We start from the raw sequence: 27807 nt of genomic DNA on the forward strand, positions 1-27807 counted from the left end.
AATGTCATCTGTCAGTCCCACCTGATGCGGATCCCACACTGCACAGCAGTATTCCAGAATAGGGCAGACAAGTGTGGTGTAAGCAGTCTCTTTAGTAGACCTGTTGCACCTTCTGAGTGTTCTGCTAATGAATTGCAGTCTTTGGGTCTTTGGTTTGCTCTACCCACAACATTATCTATGTGATCATTCCAATTTAGGTTATTTATAATTGTAATCCCTATCTAAATCATTCTGCAATTTGTTTTGGTCATCTGATGACTTTACAAGACGGTAAATGACAGCATCATCTGCAAACAATCTAATACGGCTACTCAGATTGTCTCCTATGTCATTAATATCGAGCAGGAACAATAGAGGTCCTATAACAATTCGCTGGGCAATGCCAGATATTACTGCTTTTTTACTCAATGACTTTCTGTCTATTACTCCAAACAAGATAAAGAAAAGATAGATTGCTATTCATTGTAAAGATGACACATTGAATTCTGGACAGGCATGCACACCTGACCACCATCACCAGCAGCTTGTACTGGACACTGGTCCGAGCTGCCTGTGAATGAATGTTTGTGTGTGTTTTCTTTTCTGAAGAAGGTTTTGGCCAAAAGTTAATGTGTAAGTGTCTTTTCATTGTGCCTGTCTTCAACTCAACCTATCACCTTTACAGTGAGTAGCAATCTATCTTTTCCTTATTATTTTTGTTAAGCTTTCTTCAGCTATTCCTGGGCATTGTTGTTATTGGCAGCACCACTTGCTCTGTGCCTTCAAAGATATCACCAGACTGTGATGCCAAAGTGACCCCGCCACTGCAGGTGGAGATGCCCTATTGGCGTCGCATACATTAGACCACTACATGCAGAGCAGGAAGTTCTCTACTTATAAATTGTTGATGGTGTACAGCAGGCAGCCACAAATTGGTTGCATGACACAATCAATGATTTATTTTATATAACAGCCACAGTCTTCAACTAGGTCTACATATGACAAAATTACATTGAGCTCACTACTTAAATACTACATAAAAAACATTTATAAGTGCTCATTTTTTGTCGGCTTGAAAGGAAGAGATGTAACATTTTGTTCCAAATCAACACTGTGTCACACTACATTTGCTATCATGTGTCTGATAAGTTTGAATTTGGTATCCTTGGTTGTATGCTTGTGTCATCAGAAAACCTTGATTTGGTCTCATACCACAAACATTTTTTTTAACCCACTTGTATCTTAAAATCATTCAGTAAGGAAAAGTGTGGATATGTGTAATTTGCAGCTAGTATACATGAAACAATCCCAGTACTTTATACCGGTGTATTCTAGGACTTTGTGTTTTGAAGTGGAGCTGAAAATTTGTTACTTACTTGATTTTCATTTGCAGATGTAATTTTGCTAAAAAGAAGCCATTGTTATAAAGACAGATTCTTAGTCATTAGTTCCAAGTACTATGAACATAAGGTAGCCGCCATATTCAAGTATAAAACATTTCTAAATGGACCAAATTTGTAGATAAGCCTTTCTCTAATTTGTGACTCAGTTGTTCCAAACAGGTATGATGTGTGATCAAATGTCTCTGGACACCCGTTGCTGTTCATTTCAAAGATTTCAGGCATACAGTTTATTGCATGTAACTCTTTTGCTACTGTTTGAGTGTCCTATTTTTGAGAAACTCTCTTCAGTATGTTTTGATTTGATAAAGGTATTTGTTTACATCCTTTATGAAGGATGATAAGTAATTACTACTAGATTGTTCAATGAGTTGGTCTAACACACCACCAACTCTCTAGTTCATGCGAAAGATACTTGCTCGATATCAGGTTGGGTTTTGAATTGTCAGTCCAGTAGATGCATCCGATTTTATTTGAACGATGATACAATGATGACTGCTTTTTAAATAGGTGCATCATCATACTAAATAGGAAAGATATATTTCTGATGTGTTGTTACAGTGTAAGATTCATGATATTGTTTAAAATGTTTTTATATATGTCTACATTCATTTAGCATTTGACCAAAACTATTATGAGCCTCAGCCAGGAAAAATAGCCACCCCCTCCCCCGTCCCCCCTACCACACCACAACCACCACCGAGTTTTGCAGTTGTCACAACATACTCAGGTAAATATCATTCACAATACATCCCTTAAGTCTCAATATGTTCTTCTGATCTGCCTGTCATATACTGTGGCTCACCACTATACACCACCGTCTCAGGAGGAATGGTCAGTGTTAAGGAATATGACAGGAATAATCATTCTAAGAAAAAATGTGTACATTAAGAGCTAAGAGTAATTATCTTCAATACCGTGGAACAAATATCTTTTACAGGAAGCACTTTGCTTTCAATATTGTGAGAGAATGGACCAAAACAAGATAAAATGCCTATTGAACATGGGCTCTGAAGTGGGTGCCTTAAAAGCTATGAGCACATGTTCTTCATTACTGTGAAAAACATCTCTTGTACTGAACAAGTGCTGATAGCTGTTAAGGCACTCATTTTAGAGCCCATGTTCAGTAGATTTTTTTTCTTATTTTGGTTCATACTGTCTCATCCTAGAATATGGAAAGCAAAGACCTTGCAGTAGAAGAGATCTGTTTCACAATGTAAAAGATGGAGAAGTGCTCATAGCTCTTAAGGTATATGTTTTAGAGCCTATGTGTACTAGACTTCTATACTTCGAACGATTGTTCCTGTCATTTGCCTGGGTATTGACTATTCTTCCAGGGACACACAGTACACAGTCTTCCTCTTGTGCACAACAGAAAGAATTAGCAATCCTGACGTTATCAGAAAATGGAGAAAGCGATGTTGAGCATATTCAGGAAAAATTTTTAAAAATGTTATGCAAAATCTTTTAATTGTCTCAATCGCAAACAACGTACTACATTATATTTTATAACTATTTTCAGTAGGTCACCTGAACATCCTCAAATCTGAAAGAACAACCAGAAACTAACTTAATAGTCTTCAGGAATGTACACATTTCAAGGTAAAATAACATACAAAAAGTAATGACATACCAGTCATGGTAAAAACAATGAGTCAACATAAATACAGTGAGGTTAGGCTGCATCATCTGCATATCTTAGTACTAAATAAGGAAGAAAAAGCAGCTATTAGATGAATGTGAACTATAACCGAGGAGTCAAGCAGTATATTGCTCCCTCCTATGTATATCTCGCAAAGAGACCATGAGGATAAAATCAGAGAGATTAGAGCCCACACAGAGGCATACCGACAATCCTTCTTTCCACAAACAATACGAGACTGGAATAGAAGGGAGAACCGATAGAGGTACTCAAGGTACCCTCCGCCACACACCGTCAGGTGGCTTGCGGAGTATGGATGTAGATGTAGATTTAGATCAGTTTTACAGCATTACAAAAATAGTGATGTAATAAACATGAAGGGTATACCATTGTCATACAAGAAACAGTTCAATAAAATGCTGGCAATACCAATGAGATAAAAAGAGAATTGATTATAAACCTGTAGGGATAAAAGAAACTAACAATTTCGTTACAAATAATGAAATAAATCATCATAAAAGTTTCACTAAGCAGAGCACATGAATAGTAGTCATAAAGAAAGATACATACCATGCTCTAAGGAGATTACTCGTGTGCTTGCTTCATGGCAGTTGGAGAACCATGGAAATTGAATCCTGTAACCTCTTTATAGATTCTGTAGTCAGTGGAAACTTTTTGTGGTGTTTGTCTGATATTAAATCTGATTTGTGGTATTTTGACTGTGACCTGAAGTGTATTTTTCTGCCTGATGGTTCATCATAAATAGAGAGAGATGTTTACTTTCTCCAACAATTACAACTTCAAAAAGATAATCATATGACGCTATAACACATCAATGAGATGTCCAAATGATTTACTTCTGGTGCTGTAAAGATCAGAGAATCAAACCACCTACGTACATAGCCTCAGATGAAGTTTTTGGAAGAAGGGGGGGGGGGGGGGGGGGGGGGAATAGTGGCAGTAAAATAAGCTTAGGCCGTGGCCTAAATTCCAAAAACCACATCGCACCAAAGAAGTAAAAATCTACAATAAATCATCCATTGTGTTAGTTAATGTGAACTCAGTGCCATGCTGCCAAGTTGTTGTTTCTGCTTTATGCACATTTTTATAACTGACTCAGTCATCATCTTTAGCTGGTGCAAGTTTTGCTGTTAAGTGTACTTTTTTTTCTCCCCGTTTTGTCGTAAGGCAATGGAAAATCCAGGATAGAATGTAACAATATTATGGATAGGAAAGTTGTCACTCACTACATAACGGAGATTCTGAGTCACAGATAGGCACTACAAAGAAACTGTCACAAATAGAGCTTTTGGCTAGTAAGGCCTTTGTCAAATACACACACACACACACACACACACACACACACACACACACACACACACACACACACAAATGCAATTCACACACATGACTGCAGTCTCAGGCAACTGAAGCCACACTGTGAGCAGCAGCACCAGTGCATGATGGGAGTGGCAACTGGGTGGGGTCAAGAGGAGACTGGGGCAGGGAGGAGGAGGGCTAATGGGGTAGGGATGGTGGACAGTGAAGTGCTGCTGGGGAGAGCACAGGGATGAGGTGGAGAGAAAGTAGGGCAGCTATGTGCAGTCGGGAGATTATATGGAGGGCAGAGGAAAGGTGGGGAGGGGGTAACAGAAAAGGAGAGAAGTAAAAAGACTGAGTGTGATGATGGAATGAGGGCTGTGTAGTGCTAGATTGGGAACAGGGAAGGGGCTAGATGGGTGAGGATAGTTACCAATGAAGGTTGAGGCCAGGAGGGTTACAGGAACATAGGATATATTGCAGGGAAAGTTCCCACCTGCACAACTCAGAAATGCTGGTGGTTGTGGGAAGGAACCATATGGCACAGACTGTGAAGCAGTGATCGAAATGAAGGATATAATGTTTGGCAGCTTGTTCAGCAACAGGATGGTACACTTGTTTCTCGGTCATAGTTTGTCGGTGGCCATTCATGCGGACAGACAGCTTGTTGGTTGTCATGCTCACATAGAATGCAGCACAGTGGTTGCAGCTTAGCTTGTGGATCACCTGACTGGTTTCACAGGTAGCCTTGCCTTTGATGGATTAGATGATGTTTGTGACGGGACTGGAGTAGGTGGTGGTGGGGGATGTATGGGAAGGTGTTGCATCTATGTCTGTTACAGGGATATGAGCCATGAGGCAAGGAGTTGGGAGCAGGGGTTACGTAGAGATGGACAAGTGTATTGTATAGGTTCAGTGGATGACAGAATACCACTGTCAGAGGGGTGGGAAGGATAGTGGGCAGGACATTTCTCATTTCAGGGCATGAAGACAGGTAGTCAAAACACTGACGGAGAATGTAAGTCAGTTGCTCCCGTCCTGGGCGGTACTGAGTTACAAGGACAATTCTCCTCTGTAGCCAGACGGCGGGACTTTAGGAGGTGGTGGGAGATGGGAAAGATAAGGCACGGGAGATCTGTTTTTGTACATGGTTGAGAGGATAATTATGGTCTGTGAAGACTTCAGTGAAACCCACAGAATATTTTGAGAGGGCTGCTCGTCACTGCAGATGCAACGACCACGAGTGGCTAGGCTGTATGGAAAGCTTGGTATGGAGTGGGTGGCAGCTGTCGAAGTAGAAGTATTGCTGTTGGTTAGTGGGTTTGATATGGACAGAGGTACTGATGTAGCCATCTTTGAAGTGGAGGACAACATCTAGGAAAGTGGCATTTTGGGTTGAGTATGACCAGATGAAGCAAATGGGGGAAAAGTTGTTGAGCTTATGGAAGAATGTGGATATGGTGTCCTCACCCTCAATCCAGATCACCAAGATTTCATCAGTGTATTTGAACCAGGTGAAGGGTTTAGTATTCTGGGTTGAACAGATTGGCATAGGATGGTGCTATGTGGACGCCCATAGCTGTACCCCGGATTTGTTTGTAGGTAATGCCTTCAAAGGAGAACTAATTGTGGGTGAGGATATAGTTGGTCATGGTGACTAGGAAGGAAGTTGTTGGTTTGGAATCCATCGAGTGTCAGGAAAGGTAGTGTTCAGTAGTGGTAATGCCATGGATATTAGGGATGTTAATGTAAAGGGGTGTGGCATCAGTAGTGATGAGCAAGGTACCGGGGCTTCTGAGTTGTGCAGGTGGGAACTTTCCCTGCAATGTATCATATGTTCCTGTAACCCTCCTGGCCTCAACCTTCATTAGTAACTGTCCTCACCCATCCAGCCCCTTCCCTGTTCCCATTCCAGCAGTACACAGCCCTCATTCCACCATCACACCCAGTCTTTTTACTTATCTCATTTTCTACAATCCCCCCCCCCCCCCCCCCCCCACACACACACACCTCTCCACTGCCCTCCATCTAACATCCCAACTGCACATAGCTGCCCTACTCTCTCTCCACCTCGTCCCTGCACTCTCCTCAGCAGCACTTCAGTGTCTGCCACCCCTAACCTATTATCCTTTCCCCTCCCTGCCCCAGTCTCCTCTTTACCCCCACCCATTCGCCACTCCCATCATGCACTGGTCCTGTTGCCGCACCATGGCTTCAGTTGCCTGAGACTGCAGTTGTGTGCGTGAACTGCATTTGTGTGTGTGTGTGTGTGTGTGTGTGTGTGTGTGTGTGTGTGTGTGTGTGTGTGTGTGTGTGTGTGGTGTGTTTCTGTGTCTGTCTGTATGTTTTTGACGAATGCCTTACTGGCCGATATTTCTGACGATCGTTTTGTTGTGCCTATGTGCAACTCAGCATCTCCGCTATATGGTGAGTAGCAACTTTCCTTTCCATAATACATATTGTAAACTGATATTAGACAGTTCAAAATGAGGATAGTGTTGTATTTAATAATTAAGCAAACTAAGTGAAATTAAGTAGATAAATTTATTGAAGGTATTTTTATTCTGTCCTTGCAACTACAAGAAAATGCCTGTTTTTGTCTCCAAATGCTTTTAGTTTTATTGAAATAAAACATCATCAGTAGTCTGCAATGAATGATATTTATATAATTGGTTTTCTTTCGATATACTAAAACAGTTAGTCACAGAAGACGTTGATTTTATATACGGTATTTCATGCTCACATCAGGAAACGCCGTCTGCTTGCATGCTTTTTTTTTATACCTTTTTTTAGCACTGTTGATCCAGATCTAATCCCATGTTGCTTCAAGCAAGAACCAAGCATGAAATACCTTACGTAAAATTGTCATCATTTGTAACAAAGTCTTTCCATCTAGAAAGAAATCCAATTTCACAATATATATAAATGACTTAGTAGATAGTGTCGGAAGTTCCATGCGGCTTTTCGCGGATGATGCTGTAGTATACAGAGAAGTTGCTGCATTAGAAAATTGTAGCGAAATACAGGAAGATCTGCAGCGGATAGGCACTTGGTGCAGTGAGTGGCAACTGACCCTTAACATAGACAAATGTAATGTATTGCGAATACATAGAAAGAAGGATCCTTTATTGTATGATTATATGATAGCGGAACAAACACTGGTAGCAGTTACTTCTGTAAAATATCTGGGAGTATGCGTACGGAACGATTTGAAGTGGAATGATCATATAAAATTAATTGTTGGTAAGGCGGGTACCAGGTTGAGATTCATTGGGAGAGTGCTTAGAAAATGTAGTCCATCAACAAAGGAGGTGGCTTACAAAACACTCGTTCGACCTATACTTGAGTATTGCTCATCAGTGTGGGATCCGTACCAGGTCGGGTTGACGGAGGAGATAGAGAAGATCCAAAGAAGAGCGGCGCGTTTCGTCACTGGGTTATTTGGTAACCGTGATAGCGTTACGGAGATGTTTAATAAACTCAAGTGGCAGACTCTGCAAGAGAGGCGCTCTGCATCGCGGTGTAGCTTGCTCGCCAGGTTTCGAGAGGGTGCGTTTCTGGATGAGGTATCGAATATATTGCTTCCCTCTACTTATACTTCCCGAGGAGATCACGAATGTAAAATTAGAGAGATTAGAGCGCGCACGGAGGCTTTCAGACAGTCGTTCTTCCCGCGAACCATACGCGACTGGAACAGGAAAGGGAGGTAATGACAGTGGCACGTAAAGTGCCCTCCGCCACACACCGTTGGGTGGCTTGCGGAGTATCAATGTAGATGTAGATGAATTTGTAAATGTCTCTCATTGCAAATCGTAATGTTTTATTTCAATAAAACAAAACATGTTTGATGACAAAAACATGCATTTTCATGTAGTTGCAAAGACAGAATTAAAATACCATCAATAAGTATTATGAATCCACTATGGGCAATATTGCCACACAAATTGAGAAAGTAGGTAGTTATTCTCATAATCGTAAGTTTATCAGTTACAGTTACAGTAATACATAGTATCAGAAAAATAGATGCAAGCAGAGTTCACAATCTGCAGCATTGTTACCAGAGCTGATTTGGATACTCTGATTGTGAACTGAGTGAAGGGTGTCAACTAATGGCCTCATTGACTCTGTGATGGTCTTGACTGCAATTTTTTGGACCTGCATTATTGGGTGGAGAATTACGGGACTCCCCTTACAGGTCAGGGGCATGCTACACAAAGGAAGCAGTTAATCAGGTAGCAGAGTACTTGTGGGGTGTGCATGGTGGACTCACCAGTCTACACACAGATAGCAAAATCGGACTGCTTTCAGAATAAAGACACTTCGAATGTCAAAATTTTATCGGTAAGGTGTTGAAGTATTTGCATCATAGTTCCTAAATTTACTACACTTTAGGAAGTTTATAACACTGAAATTATTCTCAGGACCGAGATATAGCTGAAACCTGAAGTAGAATACCCTGAAATATTTAGGAAGTCATGGAACATAGATAGGAAAGACACACAAACTCCATAGAAAGGGGGGGGATTGCCTATCACAGACTGGGATGTCTATGGATTAATTTCAGGGGAGTATGGACAGGCAGTCTTGTGGAGGCCTTTTAAACATGTTTTCTGAAAACTGACTTGAGCTTCTAGTTCAACAGCCCAGATGAAATAGAAATATTTTAGACCTTGTATCTACAAACAGATGTGATCTTATAGACGTTCTCAGTATAGAGACAGGGAGCAGTGATCATGATGTCATCATAGCGACGGTGTTTACTGAAGTTAATAAATCAACCAAGAAGGCTAGGACATTACTTTTGCTAGCAAGAACAGACAAGCAGTCGTTAGCATCCCACTTAGACAGTGAATGTACATCATTTAGTCCGATGGATGTAGAGGAATTATTGACAGAGTTTAAATGGATTGTAAATTGTAAGCTGGAGAAGTATGTGTTGAGTAAGGGGATTAAGGATGGAGAAGACTGACAGTGGTTTAATAACAAAATTCAGAAAATTCTGAGAAACCAAAGACTTCAGCACTCTTGGTTCAAAAGAGAACATCCAGGTGATGACAGGGAAATGTTAGTAGAAATTTGTGTGTCTGTTAAAAGATCAATGTGAGAAGCATACAACAACTACCATTATTATACTATAGTGAAAGATCTTACCAAGAACTCAACATAAACCTGCTCCTATGTAAAATCGCTAAGTGGGTCAAAGGATTCCATCCACTTACTCATTGACTAGTCTGATGAGGCAGTAGGAGATAGCAAAAGGAAAGCTGAACTTTTAAATTTCACATCTAAGAAATCATTCATACAGGATTATTGTACAGATATACTGTCATTTGACCATTGCACAGGCTGCAGTGTGGAGGACAAAGTAATGGGCATCCCTGATGTAGAGAAGCAACTGAAAGATCTGAAAATAAATACTCACCAGGTCAAGATGGTATCAGAGTTTGGTTTTACAAAGATACTCTGCAGGATTGGCCCCTTACTTAACTTGCAGATATCGTGAATCTGTTACCCAGCTCAAATACTCAAGTGACTGAAAAAAAGTGCAGGTGACTCCTTTATATAAGAAGGGTAAAAGAACAGACCCGCAAAATTACAGACAAATATCCTTAACATTGGTTAGCTGCAGAATTCTTGAACATATTCTTACAAGGAAAACTCACCATCGCTCCACCATCAGATTTAGTGGTAAGATGGCTCAGTGGATACCCGGTCAAAAACTGAACACAAATTGAGCATGAAAACATGGAAGAAGGTGTACTGAACTGTGCAAAAAAGCAAAATAAAAGCATTGAATGGTCAAAGGATAAGAAGTGCAATATAGAGCAGCCTGAAATAGCAACAGTGTCGTGGTTAAGTGGTCACGGCGTTGGACTGCCATGCTGTTGAGTCATGTTTATTTATTTTTATTTTTTCGCAAAATTGTGAGTTGTCCGTCTGGTCATTGAAATGTCTGTTCTTTTTCTGTAGTACTGACAGTTGTCATATTATTCACTGGTTATAGAACATAAGTCAAGTGGTAAGAATACATTACCATCGCAAGTAAATGTGATGGATAGTGACGGCAGGCAAGATACCACATATATGAATAAGATGTCCAAAAGAACAGACACCATTGGTGATCTTGCAGCTCTCGAAGAATGAAATTACAGTGAAATCCAGACGATAGTAGCAGCTTACAGGCGTTGATAAATCTCAATGGGGACAGTTGAAAATGTGTGCCCTGGCCGGGACCATATTCATACAGATGAGGCTTACTGGCGTGAGGAGTTTTGAGCATGGCTCACCCACAGGGCAGTCTAGCACCGTGACCACTTCACCGCTGCACCGTTGCTCTTTTAGGCTACTCTTTATTGCACTTCTTGTCCTTTGATACTCACTATTTCTTTCTTTTTTTTTCCACAGTTCAGTATTCCTTCTTCCTATCTTCATGCTTAATCTGTGTTCAGGTTTTGACAGGCTGTCTACTAGGCCCTCTTACCACTAAATCTGATGGGATGATGATGATAATTAGTGTTTTAGGGCACACAACAACGAGGTTATCGGCGCCCGCTAAATCTGATGGGGGTGCGATGGGGAGTTTCCTTTGTCAGTTCGAATATAATAAATTACCGCGAAACGAAAAAGCTTCTGTCCACAAATCAGCATGGTTTTATAAAGCATCACTCATGAGAAACTCATCTTGCCCTTTTCTCACGTGATAACCTGCAAACTATAGATGAAGGGTGGCAGCCAATTCCAAATGTGTAGATTCCTAAAAAGTATTTGACGTGGTGCCCCAAAGTAGACTGTTAACAAAAGTACGAGCATATGGATTAGATTGCCAGATATGTGAGTTGCTGAAAGCCTTCTTAAGTAATAGAACGTAGTAAATTGTCTTCGGTGGTAAGTATTCATCAGAGAGAGTGTCATTGGGAGTGCCTCAGGGAAGTGTGACAGGACTGCTCCTTTTCTTTACATACATATACAATCTGGCAGACAGGATGAGTAGCAGTCTGCAGCTGTTTGATGATGATGCTGTGGTATATGGGAAGTTGTCATTGTTGAGTGACTGTAGTAGGATACAGGATAAGTCGGATGAATGGCAGCTTGCTCTAAATGTAGAAAAATGTAAGTTAATGCAGATAGGTATAAAAAAAAAAAAAAAAAAATCCCATAATGTTGAAATACAGCATTGGTTCTATGCTTCCTGATACAGCCACGTTAATTAAGTATCTAATGTAATTTGATAGATAAAAAATATCTGCTCACCAAGTGGTGGCGGGAGGAGAAAAAACACACACACACACACACGCAATGCCCATTCATCTTAACTTACATATATGTAAGTTAAGATGAATGGTCATAGGTCATAGGCAGAGGATGTATGCCAGCAACACACAATATCCTGTTGCAGAGCATGCTCTACAACATGACAGTCATGACGTCGGTGTGTATGTTACCACACGTTCCATCTAGATTCTTCCCCGAGACAGCAGTTTCACAGAACTCTGCTGGTGGGAACTAGTGCTCCAACATATCCTTGGTTCTCGCCACCCACCTGGCCTCAATTAACTTTAATTTCTTCCATCTCAGCATTCCTTCACAGTAACTACATCGTTTTTGCTTTCTACGTCTTTCATTTTCTGTCATGTCTGTTTTGCACTTAGCTTTTCATTCTTATTAACTCATGCATGATGCTTTAGCAATAATCTCTGTCTTGCATATTACCATTTCTTCCACCTTTAAGGTTTTCAAATCTTGTCTGGTGCAGTCCCCAACAATCAGTCCTTTCTTCTCATCTTGTCTGGTAAGTCTCCACTGTCCCAGAGTTCTGGCTGACTTTTCTGAAATCTATCCCTTTTCCCTTAATCTCTCTTTTCCTTCACCCCTCTGCCGTTCCATTCACCTCTTCTCCCGGAAGAGGGAGCCACTGGTTCCAAAAGCTTGCATACACAAAACCTATTTTTATATGTGTTTTCCTCTGCCACTGCTTGGTGAGTAGATTTTTTTTATCCATCCAATTACTGATTGTCAAAAACTGATTATTTTGAGTAAATATCTAGGCATAACTTTGCAAAGTGATAGAAAATGGAACAAACATGTACAGATTGTAGTAGAGAAGGCAGATGGTCGATTTTTGTTTATTGGGAGAATTTTGGGAAAGTGTAGCTAATCTATAAAGGAGACAGCATATAGAACACTTATATGACCCGTTCTCGAGTATTCCTGGTGAGTGGGACACCCACCAGATCAGATTAATTTAAGACATCGAAGCAGTTCAGAGACAAACTGCTAGATTAGTTACCGGTAGGTTTGATCAACGAGCAAGTATTATGGAGAATTAGGACTTGTATGGAGGCCTGTAGGCAGTCCTTTTTCTGTTGCTGTACGTGCGAGTGGAACAGCAAAGGAAATGACTAGTAGTGATACAAGATACCACCTGCCACGCACTGTATGATGTTTTGTGCAGTGTTTATGTATATGTAGAAATTAAAATTGGGTGTCTATTCTTAGAATCAATTTAAATTAACATTTATTTCACACATTTGAAAATTATTTTTCAGAATAGAAATAGCACTTTATTAGAAATCCCTTTAGTTTTATTTTAAATATTGGATATGTTCCAATTTTTGTTTCCTCTGGTAATTTATTGTGTAGTATGACACTAATTATGCTCTTCTGATAAGATGTTGTTCTGGAATATGTTTAGTGTATATTTTATTTCCCTCTGGTACAATAGTTTCGTACGTTTTCAGAATAGTTTGCCCATTTTCAAGAGGTAGTCTCTGGTGAACAAGATAGTTTCATAAATTAGTAAGCATGGAACACTCAGAACATCCAGCTCAATAAAGCAAAATTTACAGGACTCCACCTCTTTATTCTAAAGACAATTATATGATGAGCTGCATGTCCCCAGAAAATGATCCAATATTTGAGCAGTGAGTGAAACTATGCTAGTATGTCTGCAGTACTAATGTTTTGCTTGTTGTAGACTTTCCTGTTCTTAGCCCGTACCAAATGGATGAGACTTTCTTAGACAAGTTCTTTATATGTGTGTACCATTTTAAGTCTTACTGAACTCACAGACCAAAAAAATTTCTCACACTTGTATTTTATGTTGGATCATTATGGAATCTTGCTTGAATAGACATTTGACTAGATAGTGGAAATAAAGTTGACATACACAGCTTTTTTAGTATTTACAATGAATGTGTTTTTGGTGAATCACTCTGAAAGTTGTGCCATAGAACTATCTGGTGTTGATCGCAAGGTTTCTGGGCTGGACCCATTGAGCAGTATGATGGTGTTATTGGCAAATAGGATAGTTCTTTGAAGAGTTATGTAGTCAACAAAATTTTTCACATAGATGAAGAAGAATGGCAGTCCTATGCTTAAGCCCTGAGGTACACCATATTTTATTGTTTATTCGCTGGAAAGGGAAAGTGTTGTTTCTAATTTATTTCAAAGTGTTGAACTCATGCTGAAGTGTTACCTACTGCCTGCAATTTGTTGGGTATGAATTCAACCAGCTATGTGCTACACCTGTTACTCCATTTCTTTCTAATTTTTCAAGCAGAGTTTTATGGCTGAGGACATTGATGGCTTGTGAAAGGTCTAGAATCTAAGAATTCAAATATTTCTGTCTGTGTAGATTTAAGACTTTCTAGAAGTCACTGCATTAACTCCAACCAGACTGTGAACTATTGTTGGTCTCATGCCACTATTTATAGCCAATTGTGAGTTCAACTTTTGATGCGCACTACGCTCTTAGATGAGTGTAGTGGGCATTCGAATCAAACTCACAGTCTAGTTGGAATCCAGGCAGAAAATACACATAACAGCGCAACTCACAGTACCTGAAGATGATGAGTGATTCAGTTATCAGTATATTTTGCATAAAATGGAAACAACATCTCGGCTAAACACTAAGAAATACATCACTGAAATAGTTCTCATTTTTGTCAAACAGTGTTGTCTTTTATTGTATACGCCTTAAATACTTATCCGGAACATATTTCTGAATTTGTTTATGATGATTGAACTTATAGCTGCAAAGGCTTGAACTTATAGCTGTTAACTTGATATCTGTAAGTCACAATTTACAGTTTTTTATCATTCTTGTATATCAGACATTTTGTGGTATTCCTCAGCATATTAAGATATATTCCTTTCTTTTTCATTTCAGAGTAATCTGCTGCTACTGCATAACAATGTTGGTCTGAGTGTGCAGCAAGGCTATAACACACTCTTAGGACAAAGGACAGGTTGTACACTGAATTGTTATAGAGTGTTCTCTCACTTAGCACGCCAAGGATTTCGGCTTAAACGTCATGACGGACCGCTTTTCGTTCTCACAGACTACGAACGACGTATAGGTCTACAGAGTTATCTTTATCCCAGTAAGCGTAGCACTGTGAGCACGCAAGAGCAGCATAATGATCAAAATGGAGATTCCACAAATGCTGAGTTCCATGAAAACACTATTAGACAAATCACTATGTCATCTGAAGGAAATGATGTTGAGATAGATACAAACCACATTAAAAAACAACATGCAGATATTTTATCAGAGAGCCATGTAAAAACTGAAACCATAATCCCACAGGTTTCTGAAGAAAAATCTACAGGTGATGATGTAATATGTAATATTGTTAAAAATGAAGATAGTGAGCTTCAAACAGCTCGTGGATTTGGATTTTACACAAATAACACAGTATCAGACAGTACAGGAGTTTCACCTGGTGTATCTGAGACTAATTTTAAAACTGAGAAGCAACAGCTAAGCAGTCCAAATTCTAAAGGTGACTTCTCAGAGTCACACCAGAGAATTAAAAATAGTTCTGAAGTGTTTATTAGCAAAAAATCTGGTAATGGTAGATTGGTTGAAGACAATATTCATAACATCAAACATGAACAAAGTACTGTTGATTTTTCACATGTAGCAGTAAATAATGAAGAAAATCATCATGAAAATAATGTTGTCATATGTGACATCGAAATGAAGGTAGAAAATGATTTGCAGGAGGATGTTGTAAAGCCCAGAGAGAGAATTAGTTCAGGATCTACATCAACAGAGAGGCCATCAAAAGACATAATAAAAAAAGAGACTATTCATACAGAGCGAAACTGTGATATTTCAGAAGACAGAATGGACTCACCCAGCATTATTGAATCAGTAGAGGAAGTACATGAAGTAGACAAACATTTAAACACTAGAGAGCCACAAATCACACAGGAATCACATGAGTTAATAAAAAAGGAAGATGTAAAAATATCACATGAGGTATGTCTAATTAGTGACAGTAGTGTATCGGGGTTCAGTGATATCATTGTTGACCTTGAGGAACAAGAACAGAACAAAAATTATGGCAAAACATGCCAACCCCCTCTTGTGAATTTAGTGAATTATCATGAAAACAAATTGTCTAGTTTTCAAAGAAAAATGAGAACTCCTCAAGAAGTAGTTATCGTGGATGAATTGCCAGTGTCACCAAGACCGAAAAAGAATTTAAGACAACCGTGTACTTCTAATAATTCTTTGAAGTGTGAGGTAGACATTACTGACATTAATTCAAAAAAAGATAGTATAGCCTTAAGGACATTGAATCGGAAGACTGCTGAGGGCCAGAAGTCTTTCGTTAAGAATTCTCTGAAATGTGAAATAGACATAACCGATGTTAGTTCAGCAGAAGAAAGCATAGCCGTCTGTCCGGACATCACTAGTAATAAAGAAGGGAATGATGATATTTTATGTGTGGATCACAAACACAAATCAAAAAGGAAACGTCGTATTTCTCAAAGGAAATCATCTGTAAAGAGTGAAAAATCGTATGTAGTTGATGTTGAAACTGATACTCTTATGCATTCAGATGATAAATTGGTTCCAAGAAAGGTAGCTAAGCGTGAAAAGCAAAAAGAAATGGGTGAAATAATAGTTGTCGATGATATCGACACCCAGTGTGAGAATGATGAAGCAGTTGTGTTGAAAGATGATGACCTGGAATTAGAATTGACCAGATTTTATGAAGAAATAACTCTCATTGATCTAACAGGTGAAGATTCCAGGACAAAAACTAGAACTGAAATTTTGGATATGTTTCCTAATTTTGCTGGTGTGAAGATTGCTACTGTTAGAGTTCCTCCATCTGATCTTTTACCAGAGAATGTGACACCGTCACAGGAGGAATATCAAATTGACCTGCAAAACCTACTCTCTGACCGGCCAGATTGGATTGTGCGCAGACGCCCACATAGAGGTAGAGATGCTCACCAACGATTTAGGCCCAGGAGGGGGTATTTCCGACGCCAGCAATATCGAGGATCACCTCACCATCATATGGCTGATGAGAGGCATTACACTGATCCACAGGTAATATCAGAAGAATTTTCTCATAATGTTCGGATGGACTATGATGGGCAGTCGGTTTCTCGGAACTACTCTAATCCATACAACCATCCGGCACAAGAAAATATGCCTTTTGCTGTAATTGATACTTCTGGAGATTTCTCACATGTAAGAAGGTTTGAACACCAACAAAGATTTTTTCAAGCACGATCAAACAAACCATGGTATGAAAACACTTGGAACACAGGTCCACAAAGTGATGCCTTTATGCAGCATAGTGATTCACCTTCAGCTTCTCCTCAACATTATGAGCTTATGAATGTTGATAACAGATTTTCAGGACACCGGCACAATCAACAAAGGTTTGTATGTTTGATGTGTTTCAGCAGGTTTTTTTCCAATTTTTTGATAATACTCTTACTAGGTTATGTTATTTGCGTAATTTCTTGACTGTAAAATGATTCATTGTCAGAACTGGATGCTAATTTGCAACTATGTCATTTCACCTTAATGATTATGATTTAGATATTGTACTAAAACAGAATGTGTGGAAGCTGTTTCAGTCTGGCAGGAAGTTTCAAATAAGCACATGTTCCACTGCAGAATGAAAATTAATTCTGGTAACAATCTTATGGGCTGCATCGGAGCCATTTCTATGCAATATCCTTTCTTCCAGGAGTCCTAGACCGGCATCATATGTAGGAGAACTTCAGTGAAGTTTGGAAGGTTGGAGAAGAGGTACTGGTGTAAACGAAGCTGTGAGTGCAGGTCATGACTCATGCTTGTATAGCTCATTTGGTAGAGTACTGGCCGGTGAAAGGTCCCAGGTTTTAACACTGATCTGATAAACAATTTTAACCCCCCTGTAAGTTCCAAAGGAATGCGGATACTGCTGGAGATTATAGAAACTGTTATCACTAAATAACAAAGAAAAGTCCGTCAAAAAATTCTGAGTGTGACAACTGATGAAAACTGGAAATAAATACTAAGGAGCAACATAGAGCTCTATGAAAAGCCAAAAACTTTCTCAGACAGTTAGGAAAAAATATACCACTTTCTTTGGACATATATCAGTAGATGTGATGTACATGTACAGCCAAACAAAGTACTGCAATTTCAGAAAAAAAAATGATGATTTATTCAATGAAAGTAGTTCACAAATTGAGCAGGTCAGTTAAGCATTGGTCCCCCCTGGCCCTTTTGCAAGCAGTTATTCAGCTTGTTGTTTATTGACAGAGTTCTCGTAAGGGATATCATTCCAAATTCTGTCCATTTGCTGCATTAGATTGTCAAAATTCCAAGCTGGTTGTAGGGCCGTGCACATAATGCCCCACATGTTCTCATTTGGGGAGGGTTCCGTTGACCGCGGTGGCAAGGTAGGATTTGTCAAGTACGAAGACAAGCAGTAGAAACTCTTACCATGTGCAGGCAGGCACTAGCTTGCCAAAATGTACGTCCAGGGTGGTTTTGCCGTGAAGGGCAAGAAAACAGGACATTGAGCATCATTGACATGCCACTGTATTGTAAGGGTGCCACTAATGACAACCAAAGGGGTCCTGCTATGAATAGGTCCCTCAGACCAGCACTCCTGCTTGTCAGGCTGTAAGGCGGGCGACAGTCAGGTTTGTATCCCACAGCTGTCTGCAGCATCTCCAGGCACTTCTTTACTGGTCATTGGGGCTCATTTGGAAGTGAGACTCATCACTAAGACAATTCTACTCCAGGCCAAAGACATGTCTGGAGATGCCCTGGATAGTGGTAGGATACCATCCTGACTGTCACCCGATTTGCAACCCGACAACCAGAAGTGGTGGTCTGAGGTGCCATTCCTTTTCGTAGCAGGAGCCCTTTAGTTGTTACCCTGGCACCCTTATAGCACAACAGTATGTCGACGATACTCTACGCCCCATTTTGTTGCTCTTCATGGTAAGCCATCTTGGGCTTACATTTCAGCAAGATAATGCCCGCTCGCATTTGGTGAGAGTTTCTACTGCTTTTCTTCATGTTTGCCAAACCCTATCTTGCTGGCAAGGTCGCCAGATCTCTCAACAATTAAGAATGTTTGAAGCATTATGTGCAGGACCCTCCAACCGGCTCGGGATTTTGAGAATCTTAACATGCAAATTGGACAGAATCTGGCATTATATCTCTCAGGAGGACAGCCAACAACTGTATCAATCATTGCCAAGCCAAATAACTGCTTGCATGCGATCCAGTGGTGGACCAACACATTATTGACTTGCTCCATTTATGAACCTCTTTCTCTTCAATAAAACATCCAGTTGTTCTCAAATTGTAGTAATTTGTTTGTCTGTACATGTACATCACACCTACTGATTCCTGTCCCATTCAGATAATTTCTTCATGGTGTGTCACTGAATCTCAAAAACACGTAGAAGAAATGAATGATTGTGAATATGTCCAATACAGAGAAAACTCCTGAACCATAATTAACAACTTCAAGGGTTTTAAGAGAGAGAGAGAGAGAGAGAGAGAACAGAGAGCACAGTAGAAAGTCCTCTGAGAAACAGAGGACACAGCTGGGTGAAAGAATGAAAAAGTTCTGGGAAGAAAGATAAAACATAAGTAACTGTTGTAGATTGTCCATAGTTGGTTGGACTGAAAAAGAAATGAAAAACTGCTTCCTGAACTTTCATTATAATGTTGTGGGTTGAGAAGCTAATGATGGATAAAGGATGGGGAAAGAGGAAGAGGAAGAAGAAGAAGAAGAAGAAGAAGCTGTAGAAATATCCCAGAACTTGTACTGAAAAGCAGCCATAATGTCTTAAAGAATAGAAGCTGCAGTTGATGAATTTGAATGGATAAGAGTAAAATTTTGGTAAAGTGAGCAGTAACTTCCAATTAAATAGTTATGAACAGGAGACTGCAAATGTAGAGAAATAATGTTAGAGACGGTAAAAATAGATAAAATGCCATTACCTGTACTAAATCACTTGGGGCCACATATCTATGATTGATGTGGTGATACAATTTGTGTGCAACCATTTCCGATCTTTAAGGCTTTGGAGTGTTGGTTCAAAATGAGGAACTCTGATTGTGCTGCCACCTACTGCCAGGTAGTCCATATCAGTGACCTCAGTAGTAATTAGACATCGTGAGAGAGCAGAATGGGGCGCTCTGCAGAACTCACGGACTTCAAATGTGGCCAGGTGATTGGGTGTCACTTGCGTCGTACATCTGTACGCAAGATTTCCAAACTCCTAAACATCCCTAGGTTCTCTGTTTCCAATGTGATTGTGAAGTGGAAACATGAAGGGACACATACAGCACAAAAGCATACAGGCCGACCTTGTCTGTTGACTGACCACCAACAGTTGAAAAGGGTTGTAATGTGTAATAGGGAGACATCTATCCAGACCATCACACAGGAGTTCCAAACTTCATCAGGATCCAGTGCAAGTACTATGACAGTTAGGCGGGAGATGAGAAAACTTGGATTTCATAGTTGAGTGGCTACTCATAAGCCACACATCATACCGGTTAATTCCAAATGACGCCTTGCTTGGTGTAAGGAGCGTAAACATTGGACGATTGAATGGTGGAAAAACGTTATTAGGAGTGACGAATCGCGGTATATAACGTGGCAATCCAATGCAGGGTGTGGATACGGCAAATGCCTAGTGAACGTCATCTGCCAGCGTGTGTAGTGCAACAGTAAAATTTGGAGGCAGTGGTGTTATGATGTGGTCGTGTTTTTCGTGGAGAGGGCTTGCACCCCTTGTTGTTTTGCGTGGCTCTATAACAGCAGAGGCCTACATTAATGTTTTAAGCACCTTCTTGCTTCCCACTGTTGAAGAGCAATTCGGGGATGGTGATTGCGTCTTTCAACATGATCGAGCACCTGTTCATATTGCACGGCCTGTGGCGGAGTGGTTATATGGCAATAACATCACTGTAATGGACTGGCCTGTACAGAGTCCTGACCTAAATCCTACAGAACACCTTTGGAATGTTTAGGAACACTGACTTTGTGCCAGGCCTCACCAACCGACATTGATAACTCTTCTCAGTGCAGCATTCTGTGAAGAATGGGCTTCCCTTCCCCAAGAAACCTTCTAGCACCTGATTGAACGTATGTCTGTGAGAGTGGAAGCTGTCATCAAGGCTAATGATGGGCCAACACCATATTGAATTCCAGCATTACCGATGGAGAGCGCCATGAACTTGTAAGCCTTTTACAGCCAGGTGTCTGGATACTTTTGATCACATAGTGTACGTACAGAAGTATCCACTCAGCTACAACGCTGGAACAATGTATCTCTCTCTCTCTCTCTCTCTCTCTCTCTCTCTGGGGGGGGGGGGGGGGGGTTCAAACATGAAAGAAGTATTATCTTCATAGCCTCAAAGTTAAGTTACAAATTCCAAATTTTACTTTTGAGCATGTCAACTGCTCGACATCTCCACTACATAGACTACTGTTATTGACTCCTTCCACTGTTGTAGTCCACCCAAGATTTCTGCTGTTTTGTTCATTATTGTACCACTGAAAAGGTGAGTGAGATAAGTATTTGTATCAGTAGTGTTGAGAAACAGCTTAAATAATTGAAACTGAACAAAGCCCCAGATTGCGATGGAAACCCTATCATATTCTATACTGAATTTGCAGCAGAGTTAGCCCTCTTCTAACTACAATCCATTGTAGATCCCACAAACAAAAAAACTGTGCCCATTTGTTGGGAGAAAGCATTGGCCATTCCCATCTACAAGAAGGGTAGTTGAAGTGATCCACAAAACTATTGTCCAGTGTTCTTGACATTGAGTTTTTGTAGAATTTTAGAACATATTCTGAGCTCAAACATAATGAAGTACCCCAAACAGAATGACCACCTCTGTGCCAACCAGTATGGACTCTAAAATCATCGAACATGTGATTCAGCTCTCACTTTTCTCACATTATACTGAAAGCTTTGGATCAAGGCAACCAGGTAGATGCAGTATTTCCTAATTCCCGAAAAGCATTTGACCCCATACTGCATCTACACTTATCGTCAAAAGTATGATCATATGGGGTATCAAGTGAAATATGTTACTGGATTGAAGATTTTCTGGTAGGGAGGACACAGCATGTTCTCTTGGATGGAAAGTCATCATCAAATGTGGTTGTGCCCCAGGAAAGTGTGTTGGGACCCTTGCCATTCATGTTGTGTATTAATGACCTTTTTGGGCAATATTAATATTAGTCTCAGACTTTTTGCAGATGATGCAGTTTTCTGTAATGAAGTACTGCCTGAAAGGAGCTGCGTAAATATTCAGTCAGATCTTCATAAGATTTCAAAATGGTGCAAAGATTGGCAACTTGCTTTAAATGTTCAGAAATGTAAAATTGTCCACTTCACAAAACGAAAAAACATCGTATCCTATTACTATAATATCGATGAGTGACAGTTGGAATCAGCCAACTCATAAGAGTGCCTGGGTGTAACACTTTGTAGGGATATGATACGAAATGATCACTTAAGCTCAATCGAGTGTTGGGCTTTGGTTTATTGGTAGAATACTGAGGAATTGTGATTAGTCTGCAAAGGAGATTGCTTGCAAATCATTCCTGCAGCCCATTCTGGAATGTTGTTCTAGTATGTGGGTCCTGTACCAAATAGGAATAACAGGGGATATTGAACGTATGTGGAGAAGGGCAGCACAAATGGTGACAGGTTTGCTTGACCCATGGGAGAGTGTCACAAAGATGAAGAAACTGAACTGGCTAACTCTTGAAGATAGATGTAAACTATCCTGAGAAAGTCTACTAACAAAGTTTCAAAAACTGGCATTAAATGATGACTCTAGGAATATACTCAACCCCCTGCATATCACTTACATAGGGATCATGAGGACAAGATAGAATAATTACAGCACACACAGAGGCATTTAAACAATCATTCTTCCTGCACTCAATACATGAATGAAATGGGAAGAAACCCTAATAACTGGTAAAATGGGATGTATTTTCTTCCATGCATTTCATGGTGATTTACAGGGTGTAGGTGTAGGTGTATGTAGGTGTGGTGTAGCTCAGTGTGTTCCAGAGTATAATGTTACCCTGTGAGATTGGCCTTTTCTTTTTGGTCTGGTGGTCTTGTTAGCATTTTTCAACCTATTTACATGAACAAATGTTCATTCTGGCTATGAAATTTCATTTTAGTGTCTCTCTGTTCAAAGAAGAAATTGTCAACAAATCTTATGTGTTGTTTGGTTAGTAATAGTTCCATAATTCTCCCTACTCTGAGAGACCATGCAGAAATTTTCATAGTTGGTCATATTCCGATATTAAAGACTCATTGAAACCACAGGTATGGAAAGATTATAAATGACACTCATTAAGTAAATATACAAGTAAATCTACATAACAGATTGACATTACCAGTATGTGATTTATTTGTAAATGGGAACAAGGAAATGGAATGTGGCGGACATCTGCAGAAACTAAGTACAAAAAGTTGATAGAAGAAAGAGGGAAATTGTCCCAAACAGTTGTACATGCTGAATATGGTACTTATAAAAATGTTGTTGTTAGATATGACCCATGTATGCTGTTATTGTTTGGTTCAAGTGAGAGCAGTTTATTCAGATTTCTCAGAATACACCTCTGAGATCAAATTTTCAGACATCTGGCTGACTGCCGCAATCTGTCAATTCTTTCCTGAGATGGTTCACTCTCCAGGCTTTCTTCCCAAAATGTTCTAATATTTTGTTGCAGTTTTGTGTAGCTTTTAAGGGCCACACGTGGAATGGTTCATAATATAGGATAGTGTTTTTGTTTCACAACAGTAATTAGCTGACACAGATGATGCAGATATAATCCCAAGGTAGTTTGGATATACATTTTTGAACTATTGAATGAAACACTGACTTGATTAAATATCAAACATTGTGTCAAACTGGGGCTCATACTTGGAACCTTGCCTTTTATGAGTGACAATCATACGAACTGAGCTGTCCAGACACAACTAATTAGGCATTCTCGGTCCTTCAATTCAGCCAGTAGCCTTTTCCAGCTTTACAAAACTTTACAACAGCTCTCTTGTGTATGTTGTTGGACTAAGGGGTTATTGATTTGTTTCCAGAAGGAATATTTCTCTCTGCAGAGTAGTATGCTCTATTTTGAAACATTCTGACAGATTAAAACTGCGTGTGAGCGCAGGAATTGAACTTGGTACATTGCCTTTCACAGGCAAAGCTCTCACTAACTGAGCCATCTGGGCATGACTCTTGACCTGTCCTCACAGTTTCAGTTGTACCAATCTCTCTCTCTCTCTCTCTCTCTCTCTCTCTCTCTCTCTCTCTCTCTCTCTCTCTCTCTCTCTCTAATTTGCAAACTTAAGTGCCTTGCCTGTGGAAGGCAAAGTTCTAGCTTCACATGTCAAACGCACACTTTTACTCTGTCATGATGTTTCAAAATGGTAGGTACTTCACTGCAGATAGAAAGATTCATTCTTGTACTAGATGTCATGTTTGTTGATTGAAATGTGAGTCTTGGTTCAACTGACGACACTATACACACAGAAAATATTTCTCTAAAGGTTTTTGTAACATCAAACAATGGGAACTCCAGGTTTCAATATCAGCAATGTAAGGAAAAGATAGATTGCTATTTACCATAAAGACGACATGTTAAGTTGTAGACGGGCACAATTAAAACACAGTTACATATTAGCTTACAGCCACAACTTTCTTCACAAAAAGAAAGAGAAACACTCATACATTCATTGACATGAGCAAACACACCTCTGTCACACGTAATCACCATCTCTCACAATTCGGATCACAGTGCAGCTGTCATGTGGAATGGAAGCAGCAACCTGGAGGGGATGGGGATGAGGAAGGGGAAGGGATTGAAATGTACTGGTGGGGGGTGGGAGGGGGGGAGGGGGGTGGAAGAGCACTGTCTGGCAGAGTATGCAGGGACTAGCCTGCCCTTGCCAACAGGTGCAGTGTCAGGAGGCTGTGCATTACTGCAGATCGAAGCTGGGATAATTTTGGGAGCAGAGAATGTGATGTAAGGATAACTCCTATCTGCACAGTTCAGAAAAGCTGTTGGTGGAGGTGAGGATCCAGATGGCGTGGGTAGTGAAGCAGCCATTGCAATCAAGTGTGTTATGTTCAGCTGCATGTTGTGCCACAGGGTGATCTACTTTTCTCTTGGCCACAGTTTGGCGATGGCCGTTCATCCTGGTGGAGAGCTGGTTGGCTGTCATACCAATATGAAAAGCTGTGCAATAACTGCAGCAGAGCTGGTACTGATATGGCTGCTTTCACAGGTGGCCTGGTCACTGATATGGTAGGATAATTCTGTGATAGGCCTGGTATAGGAAGTGCTGGATGGATGGATTGGGCAGGTCTTGCACCTGAGTCTTCCACAAAGTTATGATCCTTGTGGCAAGGTAATGGGATTGGCAGTGGCATATGAAGTTATGGAGGGTGGGAAGATGAGTAACACCACTTTAGGGTGGAAGGTAAGAATCCCGGATAGAATATCCCTCATTTCAGGGCATAGGTAATCAAAGCCCTATTGAAGGATGTAGTTCAGTTATTCCAGTCCGGTGTGGTATTGGGAGACAAGGGGGCCACTCTCTGTGGCTGGTTCTTGGAGGTGGTGGGAGGTTTGAGGATGTGAGGGGAAATTACACAGGAGAGACCTCTTGTCACTTAAGGTACGCCATCCTCAGGTGCCAGTATGTGTGGGAGGGACTTTTTGGTGTGGAAGGGATGACAGCTGTTAAAGTACGGGTGCTGTTTGTTGTTGGTGGGTTTAATAGGGATAGAAGCGTGGTTAGAACAATCGGAGAGGAGGAGGTCAATGTCCAGGAAAGTGGCACACTGGATTGAAGAGGACCAGGTGAAGCAGATGGGAGAGAAGGTGTTGAGGTTGTGAAGGAAAGAAGATAGGGTGTCTTGGTCCTGAGTACAGATGATGAAGATATCATCAATGAACCTGAACCAGACTAGGGGTTTGGTGTTTTAGGAGGCTAGGAAGGTCTCCTCTAGATGGCTATAAACAGTTTGACATAAGAGGGTGCCATGCGATTACCCATGGCTGTGCTGCAGATTTGTTTGTATACCTTGCCTTTAAAAGAGAAGTATTTGTGATTTAGGATAAGCTTAATAAGATATATGAGGAATGAGGTTGTGGGTCTGGAGTCTGACGGATGTTGGGAAAGGCAGTGTGCAATAGTAGTAAGTCCATGGGCATGAGGGATGTTAGTATATAGGGAGGTGGCACCAACAGTGATGAGTAGGGATCCAGGGGGTAAAGGGGTGGAGGTAGTGGAGATTCAGTGAAGGAAGTGGTTGATATAATTTTTGTATCCCGCCTGGAAAGTGGCGCGTGGGTAGGAGCAGGCTAAGGTGAAAATCTCCTTAGGTCTGCACAGCACTGACTAGTGGGCACTGTCATCGGTGCCTGTCATAGTGCCAACCTAATAACTTTAATACGCTGTGGCTTCGTTGCTATCGATACCACGTCCCTCCCCCTTGAAACGACGCACCATCGTTAAGTAGGGCTTCCGACGGCGGGTGGGGGGAGCCAGGGGCGGCGCAGCTGAGGGGGCGGACAGCGGAACTGCTGGCGTGTGCTGTCTACCTATAACCCTGAATTGCTCGCAAGTGGGCGAGGAAACGCCCCATGGAAAACCTGCCCAGGCCGTCCACCGCTACTGGGTATGCTCGGATGAGGTAGAGCAACGACCTTAATGGGCGAAGGTGGCGGCGGCGTGATGGCAGCCTCAGCCTCCATCAGTTCCGGCACTGCAAAGGAACACGGCGGTGGCTGGAGCTGGGGCCGTGCTGGTGGCGACAGGTGCCCATCCAATGCAGGTGACTGGACCGGCAGCGGTGACGATGGCTGGCACACCTGTGGAGGCATGAGCAGCGGAGGTGCCATCGGTGTGGGCCGAGGCGGCGGAAGCTGTGAAGCCTCCAGTTCTGCCGGAAAACAACCAGCAGCAGAAAACCGAGGACAGCACAAACGGATCTGGTTCCGGTGCCACTGGACAGTACCGGAGGGACCAGAAATGACAAATAAGGTGCGGCCAAGCTGACGAAGAATGCACCCCTGCTCCCAGCGCTGCCTACCAGAGAAAATGCGATAGAACACCAAATCATGCCAAGCCATAATGAGGCGAAGCAGCAGGAGCACACAGCAGCAGGAGCGACTGATGGGCATCACCATGAAACAATTCCGCTGGGGAACGGGTGCCGTGTGGCTGAGAGCGATAGGAAGCAAGGAAAGTCCAGAGCGTGCGCTCGCGAGAGTGCGTGGCGTGCAACTTGCTCAGCTGCGACTTAAATGTACGCACAAAGTGTTCAGCCTCGCTGTTTGACTGGGGGTGGAACGGGGCTGAGGTCAGATGGCGAATGCTATTAGCAGCACAGAATGCTTCAAACTCTGAGGACACGAATTGGGGGCCATTGTCGGAGACAATAACTTGAGGAAGGCCCTCAATGCAAAAAATAGACGTCAAAGCCCGAATAGTACTGGCAGATGTAGTAGAACACATAGGTACAACAAAAGGAAAGTTGCTGTACGCATCAATAACTATCAACCAGCGGGTGTCCCAGAAAGGAACTGCAAAATCAATATGAGCATGCTGCCAAGGCGCAGAAGGAGTTGGCAACGCAAAGAAGTGCTGGCAGGGAGCAGATTGATGCTCCGCGGAAGAGCGACAGTTAGCAAACAAATCCTCAATTTGTTTATCAATGCCAACCCAAGTGCAGTGACGACGTGCTAATTGCTTCATCCGCACTATACCCCAATGACCAGCATGCAGAAATATGAGGATTTCCAACTGCAACGAACAAGGTACATTCACACGAGACTGATCATTGTCAGTTTGTAACAAGATAACACCATGGTGTATAGACAAATTGTGATGTTGTGCTAAGTAACGTCGAACAAGTGGATCACGAATTTGCGTAGCAGATGGAGGCCATTGAGTAGGAAGATACTGCAAAAGAATCTGCAAAGAAGCATTGGTGGCTGTCGCGGCAGCAGTGTGATGAAAATCTACCGGAAAACCATCAGCTAATTCCTTATCTTGCGAATCAATAAATACGCATGACAATTCGGAAGAATCAAACACTGCGTCACGACTGATAGGTAGACGAGACAAAGCGTCAGCATT

The 27807-nt window shown here is 41.2% G+C and overlaps 1 protein-coding gene across 2 annotated transcripts in view; it reads left to right on the top strand.

Moving 5' to 3' along the window:
• The window catches only part of LOC126457968 (uncharacterized), a 158278-nt gene that overhangs the window by 84241 nt on the left and 46230 nt on the right, over positions 1-27807 (top strand). For both annotated transcript variants that reach the window (XM_050094727.1, XM_050094728.1), the window contains exon 4: positions 14510-17031. In XM_050094727.1, coding sequence (XP_049950684.1) covers positions 14510-17031 — 2522 coding nt within the window. The remainder of the gene's footprint in view (positions 1-14509; positions 17032-27807) is intronic.

Source organism: Schistocerca serialis, chromosome 2 (assembly GCF_023864345.2).
Source record: "Schistocerca serialis cubense isolate TAMUIC-IGC-003099 chromosome 2, iqSchSeri2.2, whole genome shotgun sequence".
Lineage (NCBI taxonomy): Eukaryota > Metazoa > Arthropoda > Insecta > Orthoptera > Acrididae > Schistocerca > Schistocerca serialis.